Genomic DNA, 18,534 nt, shown 5'->3' with positions numbered 1-18,534 from the left:
GGTATTTTACATAGTGGGCCTCTAGATTTTTTTCGTTTTCGAAATTGTTCTATATATTTTAAATACTTTGTCACTTTGTTATATTTTTTAAAAGATTCCAATGAAACATATAATTTAAAAATCTAATTAAAAATAATTACTTGATTATTGAAAACATCCCTAAAAAGTGAATTAAAGCAAACAAATTTAGAGGTGAAAGTAACTTTTATAAATACTTATTAAAAGCCAAATAACTATCAATTACATCCTTACCTCCACGGAAGCACTTGATTTAGAAATTGAGCTTCTAAATAATGGCGGGCCGTTTGAGGAAAGGGTCGAGTTATAGATGGTTAGTGTTATAATAAAACTAATGTTGATAAAATTAGCATTATGATACTATACGTTTGGAAGAGGATTATGTAAGTATTGTTATGGTAAGATTTGTTTGGGGGAAAGGTTATGTGGAAAGGATTATAGGGTGGTTATGATAAGATGTGTTTGGGGAAGAGTTAGGTAAGTAGTATTATGAAATTTATTTTTTTATACATTTTTTAAAAATTCGTATTCTAAATACAATACACAAGTTTTGTATATTTAATTTACCAAATTATCTTATTTTTATAAAAAAAAGTTCAGTAATTTCTTTAAATGTGACGTCCATTTTAAACATTTTTTGTGTGATGCTACGTGCAAATAAATTATTAACTTTTTTAAAAAAAATTGCATTCTAAATCCAATACACAAGTTTTGTATATTTAATTTTCTAAAATGTTCTATTTTCGTAAAACAATTTCTAATAATTTTCTTAAATACGACGTCTATTTTCAATCTTTTACGTGCAAATAAATTATGATTTTTTTAAATTCATATTATAACTCAAATCCACAAATTTTGTATATTTAATTTACGAAATCGTCCTAGTTTCGTAAAACAATTTGCCAAATCTTTTTTAAGCAATCGCTATGTGACAATAACTTTTTAAAAAATTTATACTCTAAATCCAGTACACCAATTTTATATATTTAATATACGAAATCGTCTAGTTTTCGGAAAACAATTTGCCAAATCTTTTTTAAGTAATCGCTACTGAGAATAATTTTTTAGAAAAAAAATTCATATTCTAAATCCAATACACGAATTTCATATTTTTAATATAACAAATCATTTTAGTTTTCATAAAACAATTTGTCTTAATTTCTTTAAACACAATCTGAAATGTTCAACTTTTTGAAGTAATCGTTACGGTTGAATAATTTATTGTTTCTTGATATAAAAATAAGGAAGAAGAAAGAGAAAAGACTACATTTTGGAAAAGTATGAGCATAGTTTGGTTAAAAGTTTTAGATTCAAAATTTAATTGAAATAAATCTTAAATCAAATCTCATTATTAAATTGAATTTTTTTTAAAAGAAAATTCTTATACATTTAAAGTTTAAATATTTTTTAAAATATTTGTTATACATTTTTTAGGTTATTTAAGGATAACTTGATTTTGTTTGGATTTTTTATAAATTTAATAAAATTCATTTTTTTAGAAATTCATTTAACTTAGCGGTTTTTTTAAAAATATAAAAAAGCGACAAAGTATTTACAGAGCAATTCCGAAAATGGAAAAAGACCAAAGGCTCAACATGTAAAATACCAAAAATGCCCCATCAACAATGCACGTAATATCTTTGGTAACGCAATTTGATACACGATCGTTTAGATTTGGCTACACGATCGTTTAATTAATTAGGTTACACGATCGTTTAGATTTGGCTACAATTGTTTAGATTTGGGGTTCCAAAACTAAATGATTTTTTTTCCAAAATTTTGGCAAGCTACACGATCGCCAAATCTAAACGATTTTTTTCTTTCAAAATTTGTTATAAACGATTTTTTTCAATATTCTTTATACAGGTTTTTTCAAGATTCTTATACAGCATCAAATTTGGTTACCTAATCTAAACGTAAAAAAAGAAAAGAAGAAAGACGATACACTCATGTAGTGAATGAAAAAAAAAAAAGGAAAAAGAAGAAAGGGGAAGAAAGACATGCACACCCCTAAAAAAAGAGAGAATGCACACCTCTAAAAAAAGAGAGAAACAAGAAAGACGATAGAAAGAAATAGATTTGGTTACCCAAATCTAAAAAAAAATGGAAGAAATCGTAGCTAAGAAAGAAGAGTATAAAGGAAGACATAAAAAAATCGAGATGGAAGGGCAAACCTGGAATATTTAAAAAAATGACTAACTTTATCACTTTGTTACACAGTCCGTCAATATTTCACTAATTTGTTATATTTAGGAAAGTTTTCCTTTAACATAAAAAAAGTTAAGTATGAGAACTAAATACGTAGACTAATCAAAATTAATATTTAATTAAAGTTATTTTTTAAATAAAATAAATTAAAAAATAATATTCTTTTTATATCATTAAATTAATTAAAAACAAACAACATTTTATAAATAAAAGAGTAAAATTTAAAAAATAAATAAAATAATAAAATTAAGAGAGAGTTGAAGAGATAAGGTTAGAGGAAGTTGAATAGGAATTAAGAATAATGAGAGAAAAGGAAGAGGGGTTATGATAGCCTTAAAACAAGGGTTATAATAACCCTTTCTCCAAACAAGGGTTAGTAACTCAATCCAATAGTGATAACCCTTGGGCTAAACGCCCTATAAGTTTTAGAATTGCTTTGTTTTTTTTAAGTTTGAATAAGAGTGTATTTGATAGTGATCACTTTTTCACTAGACAAAATCACTTTTGCAAAAAAAAAATATGGTATTTGACAACTTAAGGAAAGTGATTTTAGAAAAGAAAAATAAATACTCAAAAATAATTTTTGAAGCATCACCTTTCGAATGACAGTGGAAAGATGATTAACCGAGAATCACCATACTTTTATATAGTTTTTGAAATACCCAAAATACCTTTTTAAGTAATTTGATGGTTTTAAAATCACTTCTAGTATCAAACGTAATTATAGAAAATCAATTACCAAACATAAAATTGATTGTAAATCAATTATATCTAAAAAAAATTCTTTTTTTTTACTAAAATAACTAGTCAACTATCACTCCCAAACACATCCTAAAAAATTCAAAAATCCCGTCACTTCCCTCGTAACACACGTTCTTCGTTTCATAGGAATTGAAAATCAATACACGCAATTATAGATGATTCTGTTCTCGAGAAGTGGTTTCTATTTAAATCAGCAGACACCCAGAAATTGAGCTGTTTGAACAAACACACAGTTGAATTCCAAAATCCAATGCTAATGATCTGAACAAAATCTTCTCGATATTATAGTCAAAGCAAAGAAAAATGAGGCCATGTAAAGGAAGTAAATGGGAATATGTGTTTTCGTTGGACAATAATAACAAAAGGGTTCGTGTTAGTCTCTCCTACTCAAACATTACACAAAGTTAGCTACACATTTTAGATATACAATGTAAAACATGCTTACTTTTCCCCACTTGAATTGGAAACATAATGAAGAAAGGAAGCATACCAAGAAATCCGGAGCTTTACCGAACCCGGAAAACGACTCATTTTCAAAATGGAGTGCGTCCACATTGCTCTATTGGAAATAAACAATTTGAGATAGCCAAAAGACTGCTGATAATGAGATTGCCTTCAGAAGAAAGGAAGCATCAAGTGATTGTGAATTCGAGGTTCTAATTTGGACAGGAAATCTGCAGTAGTTGTTTGATGGATCGATGGTTGTGATCAAAGCCAACCCTTGAAAGTCACAACTTTCTGGTCTTTGATCATTCTGCTGATAGTAGCTATTGAATGCATAAGAGATATTGCCAGGCCAACCAATATTGGAGCAAGATGCACCGGGAGCAAGTGCAGTACAATCAGCGACAGAACATGCCTCTAAAGCACTAGCACTTGCATTAGATAAGTCTTTGTTGTTGTTGAGAACACACCACTTGGGGGAGAGGTATTCTACATTTTGAGCATTCACAAGGTTTTTTGTGCCCTGACCAAAGTTTAGGTGGTACTTTGCTTGGCCATCAAAAGTGAACACTCCCCAGTGTCTCTCAAACGGTCCAGTGGATATATTTCTTTGATCTTCGTCTAATAGGCTTAAGATGTAGGTTTCAAGAGGTGGACGTCGAGGCCTAAGGGGGGACCCTGATCTGCTATGGAGGTAATCTAGCAAACCTTTCATAAAGGTTTCAGCTGTTGATGAGTTAGCATTGCCTGCTCCATCAGTAGGCCACCCAACCTGATCCACAACGATATCCACTGTTAAAAATCCAATCTTTGATAAAGATGCAACTAAGGTATCATAAATCAACTCAAAGCTGTTTTTGTAAGTTCTACGGCTATCATCATGGGGGCGTGCTGTTTCCTTGAAGAGGGCAAAGTCCAGAGAAATATTTTTGTTTTGAAGGAAACTTAAAAATGGGGAAATGGATGCAAAGAACGGTGATCTATGTGTGGTAAGAAATGTCAGGAGCTGAATCATTGTTTTATTCAATTCAGGTCGGAAATGTCCCTTTGAAGGAAGGCCAGATTCAGACAGGAATGCGTCATAACTGCATGGTACAACAACTTTTATCCTGCTCTCCAAGTTCACCTTGGTTATAGCTGCCTGAATGTTGGCAACTGCTCCCATGACATACGGATAATACTCGTCCCCATAACTTTGAAGAAATGGTTCATCTCCAACTGCAATATACCTGAAGCATAATAGCAAGCATCAGAGAGAAAGTGAGTGGACATTCCAATCAAATGGATATTAAAACCTTTGGTGCTTCTTCAAAGTTTCCTAGAGAGAAATAGAAATCATTTGCTAACATGAGATTACTCAACAGTCACGACTCACGAATCTAATACCTACACTCATCTAACAATTTATTAGTTCTCACTTAGCTGACTAGAACTGACTGAATCGTTACATATTGCTAAGCAAATCAAGCAATAGGTTGCTCTAACAATACTATAGTAAAGAGGAAGGGGGAACGGTGGGCAGCCATGACAACGATCAGAACTTTGTCCTAGAAATTCATCTTCTAAGAGTGAGAAAATGGGAAACAGTTGGTATTTCCTTGCTCCTAACAAGCAATAGACCCCAAAAATGTACCCTCAGACTACCATCTTGCCCTGCCACTATGTAACCTACTTCATATCTAGTTTTAGAGTAAATTAGTTTGAAAGAGGCATCCATTATATAAAAAAAAAGGTTTGAGACAGTTTGTATACATCCCTTTTTTTTCATTTTTTGAAACGGAAACAAAGATTTCATTAATGTAGTAAAAATGATGTGCAAAGTACAATATTAATAGGATTAGTCAATAAGAAGGTGCGTCCGGACACCCTCATCACATCCAATAGAGCCTTCCATTTCCAAGCACATCACATGAAAAATGCTACACAAAAAATTTTCTAATTCAGCCATGCACCCACCACAGAATAGAGCATAAGTAAATCACCAAACATGTGAAATTATGGAGTTTCTTTAAAACCTAATAATTCGGTATAGTTATTATTGAACATAGGTTATAGCATTAATTGCACAGGGAACATCAACAACATCATTGAAATTGCTCGAGACACCCTTTCTAAATTTAGGGTGTAAAATTCATTTCTTAGTGCAAGATCTCTAGCTGAAATGAATTATAGTTATAAAAGATTTGTTCTTCCTAACAAGAAAATGGGCCAGCATTATGTACTTCGTATCAATAGTCATAACCTATTCCTGATATCTTCGGTCATTGAATATGCAGGTTTTGAAATAGGGCACGGAACTGTTGGTAATAAATTCAGTCGTTAATTGAAGCATTGTTAACAGCCATGCAAACTATAACCAATACGGCTTTTAATCTCTAAATGAGAATGAATTAGTTGATTAAGAGAAAGAGAAGGAGTTAAGAAGCGTACTCGATTCGAACACCGCCTGTACCGCCGGAGAGATACCTAGTGACATTATCGTGGACCCAACTTTCGGCAGCTTTTCGGGAAGAGTTTAAGAGTTTGAGCATGGGATTGGGAATGCCGATGGTGAGTTGGACAGTGGAGCCAGATAAGGCCTGGAGGACGAGGGGATTGGGATCGAGGAGCTTGACTTTGGTGATGTTGTTGGAGTTCAAGAGTTGGACAACCTTGAACGGCGAAAGAGGGTGGGACGCCGCAGTTCCCCAGTTGAAGCCGACGGCGGAGACCGTAGAAAAGGTTAAGGCGGAGAGATTAAGGAAGAAGAAGAAGAGAATGAGGGAAAGATTCGGAGGCATTACTGGAAAGAGAGAGAGACATACACACTGAAAAGTGGAATGTCGGGGAGGGAAAGGGGTTTTGATGGTTTTTTTAAAAGTGGAAGAACATTTTAAATTTTAATATGAAAAATGGTTAAAAAATAGAACATTCCACGAGGAAACTTGTAACAGACCCCATCAAATTTTTCCTCCCATTATTTTCTATCTTGGTCTTTACTCATGCGATTTCTTCTATCATTCTTTTTTTAGATTTGGTCCATTTCTTTTTATCGTCATTCTTTTTTTCTTTTCAGACATGTCTTTCTTCCTATTTCTTCCTGTTTTTTATTCACGGGATGCATTGTATCGTTTTTCTTTTTTTCTTTTTTAAATAGATGGTGTATAAAGAATCTTGAAAAAATTTGTTAGACATTTAATTTAGAGTAACCAAAACTAAAAGATTGTGCGTAAACAATATTGAAAAAAATCGTTTATACCAAATTTTTTTTAAAAAAATAGCCAAATCTAAACGATCATATAGCCAAATCTAAACGATCGTCTAGCCAAATCTAAACGATCGTGTAGCCAAATCTAAACGATCGTATACTAAATTTTGAAAAAAAAAATTAGATTTGAAACCCAAAATCTAAATGATAGTGTAAGCAAATGTAAACAAAATGTAAACGATCGTGTAGTCAAATTTAAACGATTGTATACCAAATTTTGAATTTTTTTTAGATTTGGAATCCGAATCGTGTAGCCAAATTTAAACACCAATTAATTAAACGATCGTGTACCAAATCGCGTTACCAAATATATTACGCCCATTGTTGACGGGACATTTTTGGTATTTTACACGGTGGGCCTCTGGGCTTTTCTATTTTCAGAATTGTTCTATACAATGTAAATACTTTGCCCGTTTTTTATATTTTTGAAAAGATCCCAACCTATTTGCACTTTAATTTTAAAGTTATAATAATATATGTATATATATTGTATAAATACCATTTTGATTTGGAAAATTTGTAATTGATAAATCTTTGAAAGTTACTTTTTTTTATTAAAAGTTTAAATTGATATATTTATTAAAGTTCAAGCTTTAAATTAATACATCTACCAAAGTTCAAGTTTTAAATTAATTCAACTATTAGTTTGAGATTTAGATTAATACAAACTCCTAAAGTTCTGTGTTTAAATTGATACAATTACTAATCTAGTTCTTAAATTTTAAATTAATACAAATCTCAAATTTTAGGGTATAAATTGACATTTTCTTTAATTTTTATAAAAAAATACAATGTGTGAATCTAATTTCAAAACTTAGAGGGATGGGTTAATACTGTTGGGTTTTATATCCTAAAACTTGTAGATAGTAAATATAATTCATTGATTGTTATTAATAAAGTGTTATTATTATAATTTCAATAAATGTTATTGATTTTATTATTAGTTTTGTCTTAATAACCCAAAACAAATAAACTAACATCAAAAGTTGTTTGATGAATCTTGAACAATATGTAGAAACATACATGGATCAATATCCGAGATCAACTTAAAAGGTTATAGTAGAAAGATAATGTTGGGTATCTTATCCTAGTAACACTATGGATACAGCTCACTTTATATTTGATACAAACGTAATGATTCAATGCGTTCGTGTAGGTGACATGCAAGTGAAGGTATCTTATGCAATGAGTTTGCATAAGACCAAACTATAAAATAATAACCACTAGATGTACCTCTGTTAACTAGTTGGGTTTCTATTTCATTAGATAACATATATAACTTAGTATTAATCCTAAGTGTATTATGAACTCCTATTCGCGAGAAATTATCCTTTGATTTGTACGGGTAAGAGTTGTCAGATTACTGACTCAATATGCTTATCATTTTTTAGACAAGATTGAGTAGAAAGCTAAGAACATAATCACATAAGATGAAATTCACTCCTTCCCGACTAGGTAAGTAGATAAGTGTTCTCTCAAATGATGTCTCCGGACTTGAACAAAGGGTCCTACCCTCTTTATGGCACGAGAGGGGTTTCTGTTTAGCAGTTGGACCATAAATAGGTTGTTCATTAGAGGAGCACTGTTATTTAAGGACTATAAGTAACCTATGGATAAAACGATAATTGGACCAACGGGTGTTACGAACACTTGTGAATGACTAACTTACTAGTATTGGTCTATATTCGTGGACACAAAAATATATCTACAGTGAGAAGAATTCAGCTATGAGTCTTTAGTGGAGTGTACACACAGTTAGCGAATATTGATTAATGTAGTGAATGAGTTTAGTCAATTAATCTCATATCGCTATAGCTTCTGATTTGTAGGTCCATTAGGTCCCCTTCTTAGCTCGTAAAGGGTAATGACATTTAATTGTATTGGTTGTAATTTGAAATGTTCAAATTTACTTTGGAAATTAATATAATATATAGTGATACATTATCTATATTATATATAAAAGAATGAAATTGGAGAAATTTTTTAGTCCTACTTTACCCTTCATTATAGCTTTTTTTAGTCTTGTATTGGTGGTAATTTTGTCATTCATATAGATTTAATGTTTTTGCTCTTTTCACATTCAACGAGATAGAATTAACTTTTCATCTCCTTATTATAACTTTTTTCAAAATTTTAAAATTTTCTCTCAAATTAATTATATCATTTAAATTTATCCAAATCCATTACATTCCTCCCCCTCTCTTAATCTTCCATCTTCCAACTATTCCCATTCCTTTTTCTCATATTTAACTCTTTTGTATGCAACCTTTCAAATTCTTTCTTTTCAAATTTTTGGATATAAATATCCCTTTTTTTTATTCATGTTCACAAATCAAAACAAAATGCTAAGGGTGAATAAGAAACCAAATCATGTTTTTCTATTCTCTTCTAATTCTTTTTTTTTTTTGTTGCCTATTCTTTTTTATATAGAAGTCTGTGTGTGTATATTCCTTCATTTATAGATTTCTTTTTAATACACAACACTAGTTAGGGAAACTTGAACCACCAACTTCGTGATGGGCATGTACATATGTCTAATATGCTCTTTATGTTTAAGTCATGTAATATTGAGATATTTTTTAATGTAACCAAGGGAATCTTACTCATGTTTTTTTCTTCATTTAATTTGTTTTTATCAAAGCTATTTTATCAATGAAATGGTTGAGTGACTTATACGTTGATTTTGTTAAAACAATGTAAATATTGTTGGAATTTATAAAGTATATATATAAAAGTAATAAGATGTGTAAAACAAGAAATATTAAAGTATTTCCTTTAATTTTTTACCTAAAAAATCATTAAAAAAAATTATGATTTCACGTTTATAATTTCATAATTTCAAAAGAAATATGATTTTGGTGGTGTTTTTACCCTTTCACTATAACTTTTTTTTAGTCTTATTTTAGTGACATTTTCGCATTTACATAGATTTAATGTTTGTAGTCATTTTCACATTTAACAAGATAGAAATTAGACTTCGTTAACAATTAGACTTCATTAACTTTTCATCTCCTTATTAAAAAAAATGTTTTGATTCCATCACCGATATTAGTTAATGTTTTATGTTATTAGGGTCACAATGTACTTTTCCATCTTCCACAACGTAACTTATATTATATAATGCTATATGTTATTATACAACCTAACAACCTTTCTAACTTCCACCTTATTTGGATATACATAGATTAAATGGTTAAGTTTGTAATGTGTAAGCTCAAGATGTTAAGAAATGAAATTTGAATTATGCAAACAAATCAAACTCAACATTTGATCATTGAAAAACAAAGAGACATAGGAAAAAAAGATGATGAATTTGGAGAATATTGGAATGACTGTTTCAATTTTATAAAGTTAAGTTAAAATTATAATTTTTTTTATGTCTGATTCTCACATGCATAGCATGTGTTGTTTAATATTTTGAATAAGTTCAAATATTAACTTAATGTGAATTAGATTCATACTAAAACTATAGGTTAAAATTTAATGTGTATATGATACATATTAAACTATAGATTATAAGAGAAATTCATATCTGAATATGATTCAAATTTGGATTAAATAAAATATAAGATATTTAATTTAGAAATTAGTTAATTAGAGAATTAATTAATAATTTAGTTTAATTTAATTTAATTAAGAGAAACTATTGCAAAGGTAACAAAACACCAAACTATTTACGGCTCGTGTAACAAAGCCCATAAAGTTAGTCATTTTCAAATATTCAAGATTTGTCCTTCCATCTTTCTTTCTTCCTCGTGATTCGTCTTCCTCTTATATTTCGTCTTCTTCGTTCTTCCCCTGCGATTTCGTCTTTCTCCTTTCCTCTTTTTCTTTTCTGCGATTTCTTTCCATCATCTTTCTTATTTTTCAATTCTTTATTTACGTCGTTTAATCTTTCCATCATTTTTCTTCTTTTCCTCTTCTTTTTTTTTCGCTTCGATTTCTTTCCATCGTCTTTCTACTTTTCCTATTCTTTTTTTTTGCTGCGATTTCTTTCTATTGTCTTTCTTCTTTTCTTCTTTTACGCGTTTGCATTTGGATAACCAAATTTAAACGACTTTGTATAAGACTGTGTATAAAAAAAATAGCAAAATCTAATGGGTATAAGACTGTGTACAAAAAAATAGTAAAGGATTGTGTAAAAAAAATAAAAGATTGTGCATAAAGAATCTTGAAAAAAAATCATTTAGATTGAAGTAGCCAAATGTAAACGATCGTTTAAAAAAAGTAAAGGATTGTGTAAAAAAAATAAAAGATTGTGCATAAAGAATCTTGAAAAAAATCATTTAGATTGAAGTAGCCAAATGTAAACTATCGTTTAAAAAAAGTAAACGATCGTGTGTATAAAAAATATTGAAAAAAATTCATTTGAATTGGAGTAACCAAATATAAATGATCGTGTAAAAAAAAGTAAATGATCATGTAAAAAAAATAAACGATCGTGTAAAGAAATCTAAACGATCGTGTGGTAAAAGAATTAAAAAAATCGTATACCAAATTTAAAAAAAAAATCATTTAGATTTGAGTCCCCAAATCTAAACGATCGTGTAACAAAATTAAACGATGGAATTGAAAAGATAAATTATAGCCATATCTAAACGATCGCGTATGAATTGTAGCCTTATCTAAACAATCGTGTTGTAGCCATATCTAAATGATCGCATATAAATTATAGCCAATCTAAACGATTGTGTATATATTGAACTATATCTAAACGATCGCGTATATATTGAACCATATCTAGACGATCGCGTATAAATCGCAAATATATTAAGCACGCATTATTGACGGCGTGGTTGACTAGGTATTTTTGGTATTTTACATAGTGAGCCTCTAAGCTTTTTCCGTTTTTGGAATTCTTCTATAGAGTGTAAATATTTTACCACTTTTTTATATTTTTGAAAAGATCCCTATAATTAAATTAATTACATTAAACCTATAGGTTATGCAAAAGATATTCATTTAAATATGATTTAAATGAAATTTTAATTAAATATGATATAATTAATTATTAATTTAATTACTTAATTATTAAATTAATTACTTAGTTAATTTAATTATTTATTTATTTTAATATTAATTTCAATTTATTAAATTAATAGGAAACATGAGTGATTTTCCCACGTTCCCATTTTTCTCTCAACTTCTCTCTCCTTCACATTGAAGAAGAGGGAGATACTGTTATGTATGACTGTGATTTTTGAAGAATTTTTTTTTTCTCTCTAATAATTCCCTCCTTCCAATTTGATTCTCACAAACAAAATCTAAATCTAAAGAATAAGAAGGTTTTCCAAATGGCGGTGTTCCAAGTTGGCGTTTGGTAGATTTAGAGTCGTCAACGTGCGTAAGTTCTTCATTCTCTGTATTTTATTTCTTGAAAGCATGTTTAGTCATTAGGTTTTGCCAAAATAATGGTATTTTTAGGTTCCAATTAAAATTGGGTTATAGTTATGTAATTTTTCCACTATACAAGGATTTTTATCCATTCAAATACAAAATGAAAGGTATTGAAAAATCCACAATAACCCAATAGTAAGGACTAAATTTAAGATTTATTGAAAGTGTAAGTCCTAAAATTGAACAAACTTCAAAGTATGCGAGACAATATGATATTTTAATTTTTTTCTAAATTGTGAGTGTTTGAATAAACCTACCAATCTTGAAGCATAACTTGTTTGTTTCTACAACGTTTGGATGTTAAAAAATTTTAAGATATTAGATCCTACTTCACCAATTGAACTCGTGACCTATTAGCCTCTAATCTAAATCGTATATTTTTTGAACTTAAGCATTAGTGAATTATAGGGCTTATAAAGTACAATAAATTTAAATTTCAAGATAATACTCCATTCTTTTTTATAATATGCAGAAAGAATAAATAAAAAATATAAATTTAAAGTCGATAATACAAATTTTAGATCAGTTGATGGATCTTACTTTTAACAAATAATTAAAAAATTAGTAACAATGGGCTTACACATACACATAAGGCCAAACTGCATGATGTTTTTGTAGTATTTATTAGTGAATGACATGTGTGGTTGTAAGTGTAGTTGGTCAAATTTGGATGGGGGTAGGTATGTGTTCTCAATCAAAATTATTATTGTGTAGGTATATATGTCTACAAATGTAATTGTCAATTTTGAAAATGGTTGGGTAGGTTTACACAAATTAATAACTGTATTAGTTGTTTGATCCGTGAATCAATTACTATTCCAAAAATTGATGATTTGATTTGATCTTTCACTGCAACATGTGAGATTGAAGAATTCAGTTCTTCAATAACATAGATGATTAAAGTTACTTTTGTAACTATTGAACCAATATCTTTCCATGTGTATAAGTATTTTTTTTATGTAACTATAAGGAGAAAAATTATTTCATATTCGTACCTCTTTTTAGAAAATAATAATAATTAAAAAAAGTTACACACAATTTTTGAATTTTCTTTAAAAAAAAAGCCAAACTTTATTACACGTTATAATCTTAAGTCTTTGTAGTTTGTGTTTGAAGTGTAAATTATATTTGTTTGGGTTATAGTTGATGGAATGCGAATGCGCAGTGGAAACAAGGATCGAAAAATACTCTATATGCAACTAAACACTTTAGTGATTAACATGCTAAATAAGCCCTAATTACATTAATTAGGATTAAAAGAAAACACTTAACTTTAATGCTCTTTTCAACTTCTCGAAATCTCCTTATGATCAAGAACTAGGACCACCACTAGTGTTGACCCACTATGCTCCAGATATAGAATCAGGTTGTGGGACCTGTTGAGTGAAGGAATATTGAGAGAGTGATGAACAATGGAGGAAGAGATTAGGTCGAGATTTTAAAGAGAAAAAAAAATTATTTTATAATTCAAAATTACAAAAATGGCCAAAGTTCTCTTTAATTTGAAAATTACCCCTTAAATAGATTAATTACATGGAAAATTACATGTACTTAGTTTATTAAATCTCAACACCCAATAGTCTACTAAGTTCCACTAATGGTTAGTGGACCATTAGTGGAACTTAGTGGACCATTAGTGGAACTTAGTGGACTAGGTGTTTACATCTCATGTAGCCACCTATCCCACTAAATGTTAGTGGGATTATCCAATAAAACTCTACTAACTTAGTTCAAGGGCATTTTGGTCATTTGACCATTAAAGTCAAAGTCAAACTTTGACTTTTTTGAGCCTAAAGTTAATATTTTGATTTTTTTACCATTTTGTCCAACTTAACTAATTCTGACCTCCCGAGCATAAATTCACATTAATTTTTTTAAAATTCAAATCACATCTGGATATAAAGCCGGTCAAAGACCTTTCAAAGTCAAAAGTCAACATTGTGACTTTTCAAAGTCAAAAGTCAATATTTTAATTTTTTACAACTTTAACCATTTTCATCGATTTCGAGCTTCCGAATATGAATTTGTATTCATATTTTTCATATTTAAATCATATTTAAACATCAAGCCTATAACAAACTAATAACCGACGTCTATATCACATATATTCGTGAGTTTCTCTCTCTTTACCTAATTCAAATAATTCAAATTATTCCATCATATTATTCTAAGTTAATTCCATATTAGCTAACAGGGAAACCCAATGGACCAATAGATCATGGGCTCCAACGATTTGAGATTGACTGGCTAAACCCTTGTAGACCGAATTAATCAACATTTGTTAACTAACGAGTCATTCCACTAAAGTCCTCTAGTTGCACTCCCCTCACTATTGATATATTTGTCAATCTAATATATAACAATGATCGGTAAGTTAATCATTTACAGATTTTTCATAACCTCGACTTGGTCAAAATACCGTTTTACCCCCGAGACTACTTTTGTTTCTTAAGTCCCACTAATCCACTATTGAACATTTGGTTTAAGATCCAACCTATAAACCGAATCTTTCTCAGGCCAATGAGAGGGTGAGATTCCTTGTTCAAGACTTAGACTTAATCCTTAAGGGAACAACCAATCTACTTAACCTTAAAGCAATGTAGGAGTGAATTTCATCTTGCATAATATGTCCTCAACCATCTATTCGGTCTTACCCCTGAAATGGGAGGCTTATTGGACCAGGGTCGTTGAGTTGCCCTTGTTGGGTTTTATGTCCTAAAACTCGTAGATAGTAAATATAATCAATTGACCGTCATTAATAAAGTATTTTATTATTTAATTTCAATAAGTGTTATTGATTATTTTATTAGTTTTGTCTTAATAACCCAAATCCAATAAACTAACATCCTAAGCTGTTTGATGAGTCTTGAACAGTATGTAGAGACATACAGGGATTAATGTTCAAGATCAGCTTAAAGAGTCTATAGTATAGGGTTAAGGTTGGGTACCTTATCCTGTTAACACTATGGATACGGCTCACTTTGTATTTGAAACAGACACATTGATCAAATGCGTTCATGTATGTGACATGCGAGTGAGGGTATCCTATGCAATGAGTTTGCATAAGACTGGACCACGAAATAGTAATCACTAGATGTAACTCCGTTAACTAGTTGGATTGCTATTTCATTAGGATGACCTAGGTAACTTAGTCTTAATCCTGAGTGTATTATGAACTCCTGTTTGCGAGGGATTGTCCTTTGATTTATACGAGTGAGAGTGGCCAGATTGCCGACTCAATATTCTTATCATTTTGGGGACAATACCGAGTGGAGAGCTGGGAACATAATCACACAAGATGGAATTCACTCCTTCCCATCTTTAGGGTAAGTAGATAAGTGTTCCCTTAAATGGTGTCTCCGAGACTTGAACAAAGGGCCCTACCCTCTCAATGGCACGAGAGAGGTTTCTGTTTAGTGGTTGGACCATAAACAGGTTGTTCATTAGAGGAGCACTGGTATTTAAGGACCAGAGGTAACCCAGGGGTAAAACGGTAATTTGACCCAGCTGGAGTTACGAACACTTGTGAAGGACTAACTTACTGGTATTGGTCTATATCCGTGGACACAGAAATATATCTACAGTGAGAAGAGTTCAGCTGTGAGTCTTTAGTGGAGTGTACACACAGTTAACGAATATTGATTAATGTGGTTAATGAGCTTAGCCAATTAATCTCATATCGTTGTAGCTTCTGATCTGTAGGTCCATTAGGTCCCCTTCCTAGCTCATAAAGAGTAATGAGATTTATTTATATTGGTTGTAATTTGAAATGTTCAAATTTACTTTGGGAATTAATATAATGTATATTGATACATTATAATATAAAGTTTATATTTTAATTAGACTTTATTATATAAATTTAATTTTGGATATGATTCAAAATTAAATTATGAGAGAATAAAATATTTGAATAAGTTCAAATATCAGTTTAATGTGAATTAGATTCATATTAAAACTATAAGTTAAAATTTAATGTGTATATGATACATATTAAAACTATAAGTTATGAGAGAAATTTATATTTGAATATGATTCAAATTATGGATTAAATTAAATATAAGATATTTAATTTAGAAATTAATTAATTGGAGAATTAATTAATAGTTTTGTTTAATTTGATTTAATTAAATTTGATTTAATTAAATTAATTAAATTAAAACTATAGGTTATGTGAGAGATATTCATTTAAATATGATTTAAATGAAATATTAATTAAATATGATTTAATTATTTAATTATTTATTTAATTAATATAATTAATATAATTAATTAATTAATTAATATTAATTTAATATTAATTTATTAAATTAATAAGGAACGTGGGTGGTTTTCCCACGTTCCCAATTATTCTCTCTAACTTCCCTCTTCTTCCGACTGAAGAAGAGGGAATTTTTTGCGTAACAAATTTTCTCTAAAACGGGAGAGAGTTCTGCGAAGAAGTCTATCCATTCTCTCTAAAAAAAAAATCTCTTCATTCCCTTATTCCAATTTTTGGTTCCCACAAACCATCTCAATCAGAGAATAGGAAGGTTTTCAAGTGGTGGTGCCCCAAAAATTTGGTGATTGGCAGATTCAGAGTCGTCAACGAGCGTAAGTTTTATTCTCTGTAATTTTTTAAAGCATGTTTAATCAATATTTTTTGCCAATGTATTGGTATTTTTAAGGTTCTAATTAAAATTGAGTTTCTGTATATTTTCCGCTGTAAAGGGTTTTCATCCTTTCAATTGGTATCAGAGCCATCTCAGTTTTAATTGAGAATTTTAAAAATTTGCATTGGTTAGGTGGGATCTCTGCATTATGAATGTGGTTTTTGCAATTGAATGTTTCTGTAATTTTGGCCATAGATTTACTGTTTTGATAAGATCAAAATGTAAAGGCCCCTGCGTTTTTGGGCATTTTAATTTGTAAATCTGTAATTTAGAGTCCAATTTTTGGATTCGGGGTGTTTTTCTGAGTTTTTTTTGACACCAAATTTGCCCAAAACGGACACCCGGAAGGCCATCAACGAGAGTTTTTCGATTCTGTACAGAAACCGAGAAAAAAAAAAAAAATCCGCGGCTGGAGGTTGAAGAAGGGATGACGTCATCGTGACGTCACTGGATGTACGGACGGCTCCCGCGGCTCGGCTCGGCGGCACTTGTACGGACGGCTCGGGTGTACGGATGGCTCGGCTCGGGGTGTACGGACGGCTCGGCTCGGCTGTACGGACGGCTCGGTTCACTCGGCTGTACGGACGGCTCGGCGCGGTCGGCTCGGTTCGACTCCGATTTTTTCATATGGTGCCGGTTCAAGGGGTTTTGGGCCGGTTCTTCCTATTTTAGGCCGGTTCAAGCATTTTTTAGCCGGTTTGAAGTTTTTTGAAGGTTTTGAGGCCGGTTCTGGAGCTTTGAAAGCACTTTTAGGTTTTTTTAAGGCTTTATTATTGTAATTATTGCTTTATTTTATCCTAGAGGCCAATTTTACAGGTTCAATTGTTATTTAATGCTTTATGGATGTCATTTAGATGAATCCCACCTTAGGTTAAGCATGTTCATGCATTTTTATATATTATAAATGTTATAATGTATGGTTTTAATGCATGATTATGAATTTCATGAGTAATTTAAAATATGTTGATATTTTAAATATATGAAATTGAATAAGCATGATGCATGACATTACTTAGTTAAATATAATTTGTTATATTTAAATTAATGTATTGTGTATGCTTGATTGTTTTTCATATTTTTTAATATAATTGTTATATTAATAAAAGATGAAAATTAATTTGCATTGTGCATATTACATCCATAGTTTAATATAATTGTTATATTAATATAATGTATGCATGTAATATGGTTTTATTTAATTATAATTTGATTTTAATTATTTAAACCATAGTATGTATGATTATAGGGCTAATTAACTAATTTTATAATAGTTATAAAATTTGATTATCAGAAACCGTCAACCTATAATAAAGAGTTGCATGCAAACGTAGGATCTTAGGATTAATTTGGTTTAATTTTAAATTGTTTAAAATTAAATAGACCTAAGATCACATTAATTCTAATAGGATTAGAATTAAGTCTTATTTTTAGTTTAATGAAACTAAATAGGACAAATAGGATTTAAGGTTATAAGGGAACTCCACCAGTAAAGTTCTGTCTAAGGCTGGGGGTACTTAAGTTGACGGTTTACGGAACACCTCCTACCTGGGAACTGACCCGGAACCGGCGTTGAATTAACCTTATTCCTATTAGCATAAGATGTCACTAGGTAAATTAAATGGTTTAATACACCTAGAAACTTTAGTGTAAAGTTTTATTATAAGTGTTATAATAAGAATAGACTTAGTTAGATTCATTTAGCCGGAATTTAGCTAAGTGCAACTAAACCTAAATTAATAGAACATTTTAGTGGGAGAAAAATGGTATATATGATATATCAATTTTTATTTTTGCTTTCACGTCCCTAAG

The 18,534-nt window shown here is 30.3% G+C and overlaps 1 protein-coding gene across 2 annotated transcripts; it reads right to left on the bottom strand.

Annotated features, from left to right (window-relative positions):
* Positions 1-3,292: 3,292 nt before the first annotated feature.
* LOC103501883 (glucan endo-1,3-beta-glucosidase 9) lies at positions 3,293-6,422 on the bottom strand. 2 transcript variants are annotated; one of them, XM_017047612.2, is made up of 3 exons: positions 5,863-6,271; positions 4,559-4,661; positions 3,293-4,204 (listed from the first exon to the last, which is right to left on the bottom strand). In XM_017047612.2, the coding sequence occupies exons 1-3, from the start codon at positions 6,210-6,212 to the stop codon at positions 3,548-3,550; spliced, it is 1,110 nt and encodes a 369-aa protein (XP_016903101.2). In that variant the 5' UTR covers positions 6,213-6,271; the 3' UTR covers positions 3,293-3,547. The 2 variants fall into 2 exon arrangements, with proteins under 2 accessions (XP_016903101.2, XP_008463840.2); XM_008465618.3 differs by having other exon boundaries at positions 3,293-4,661; positions 5,863-6,422.
* Positions 6,423-18,534: the final 12,112 nt, after the last annotated feature.

The sequence above is a fragment of the Cucumis melo genome, chromosome 11 (assembly GCF_025177605.1).
Source record: "Cucumis melo cultivar AY chromosome 11, USDA_Cmelo_AY_1.0, whole genome shotgun sequence".
In the NCBI taxonomy this organism is placed as follows: Eukaryota; Viridiplantae; Streptophyta; class Magnoliopsida; order Cucurbitales; family Cucurbitaceae; genus Cucumis; species Cucumis melo.
This window is presented reverse-complemented; position numbering and strand designations above follow the sequence as displayed.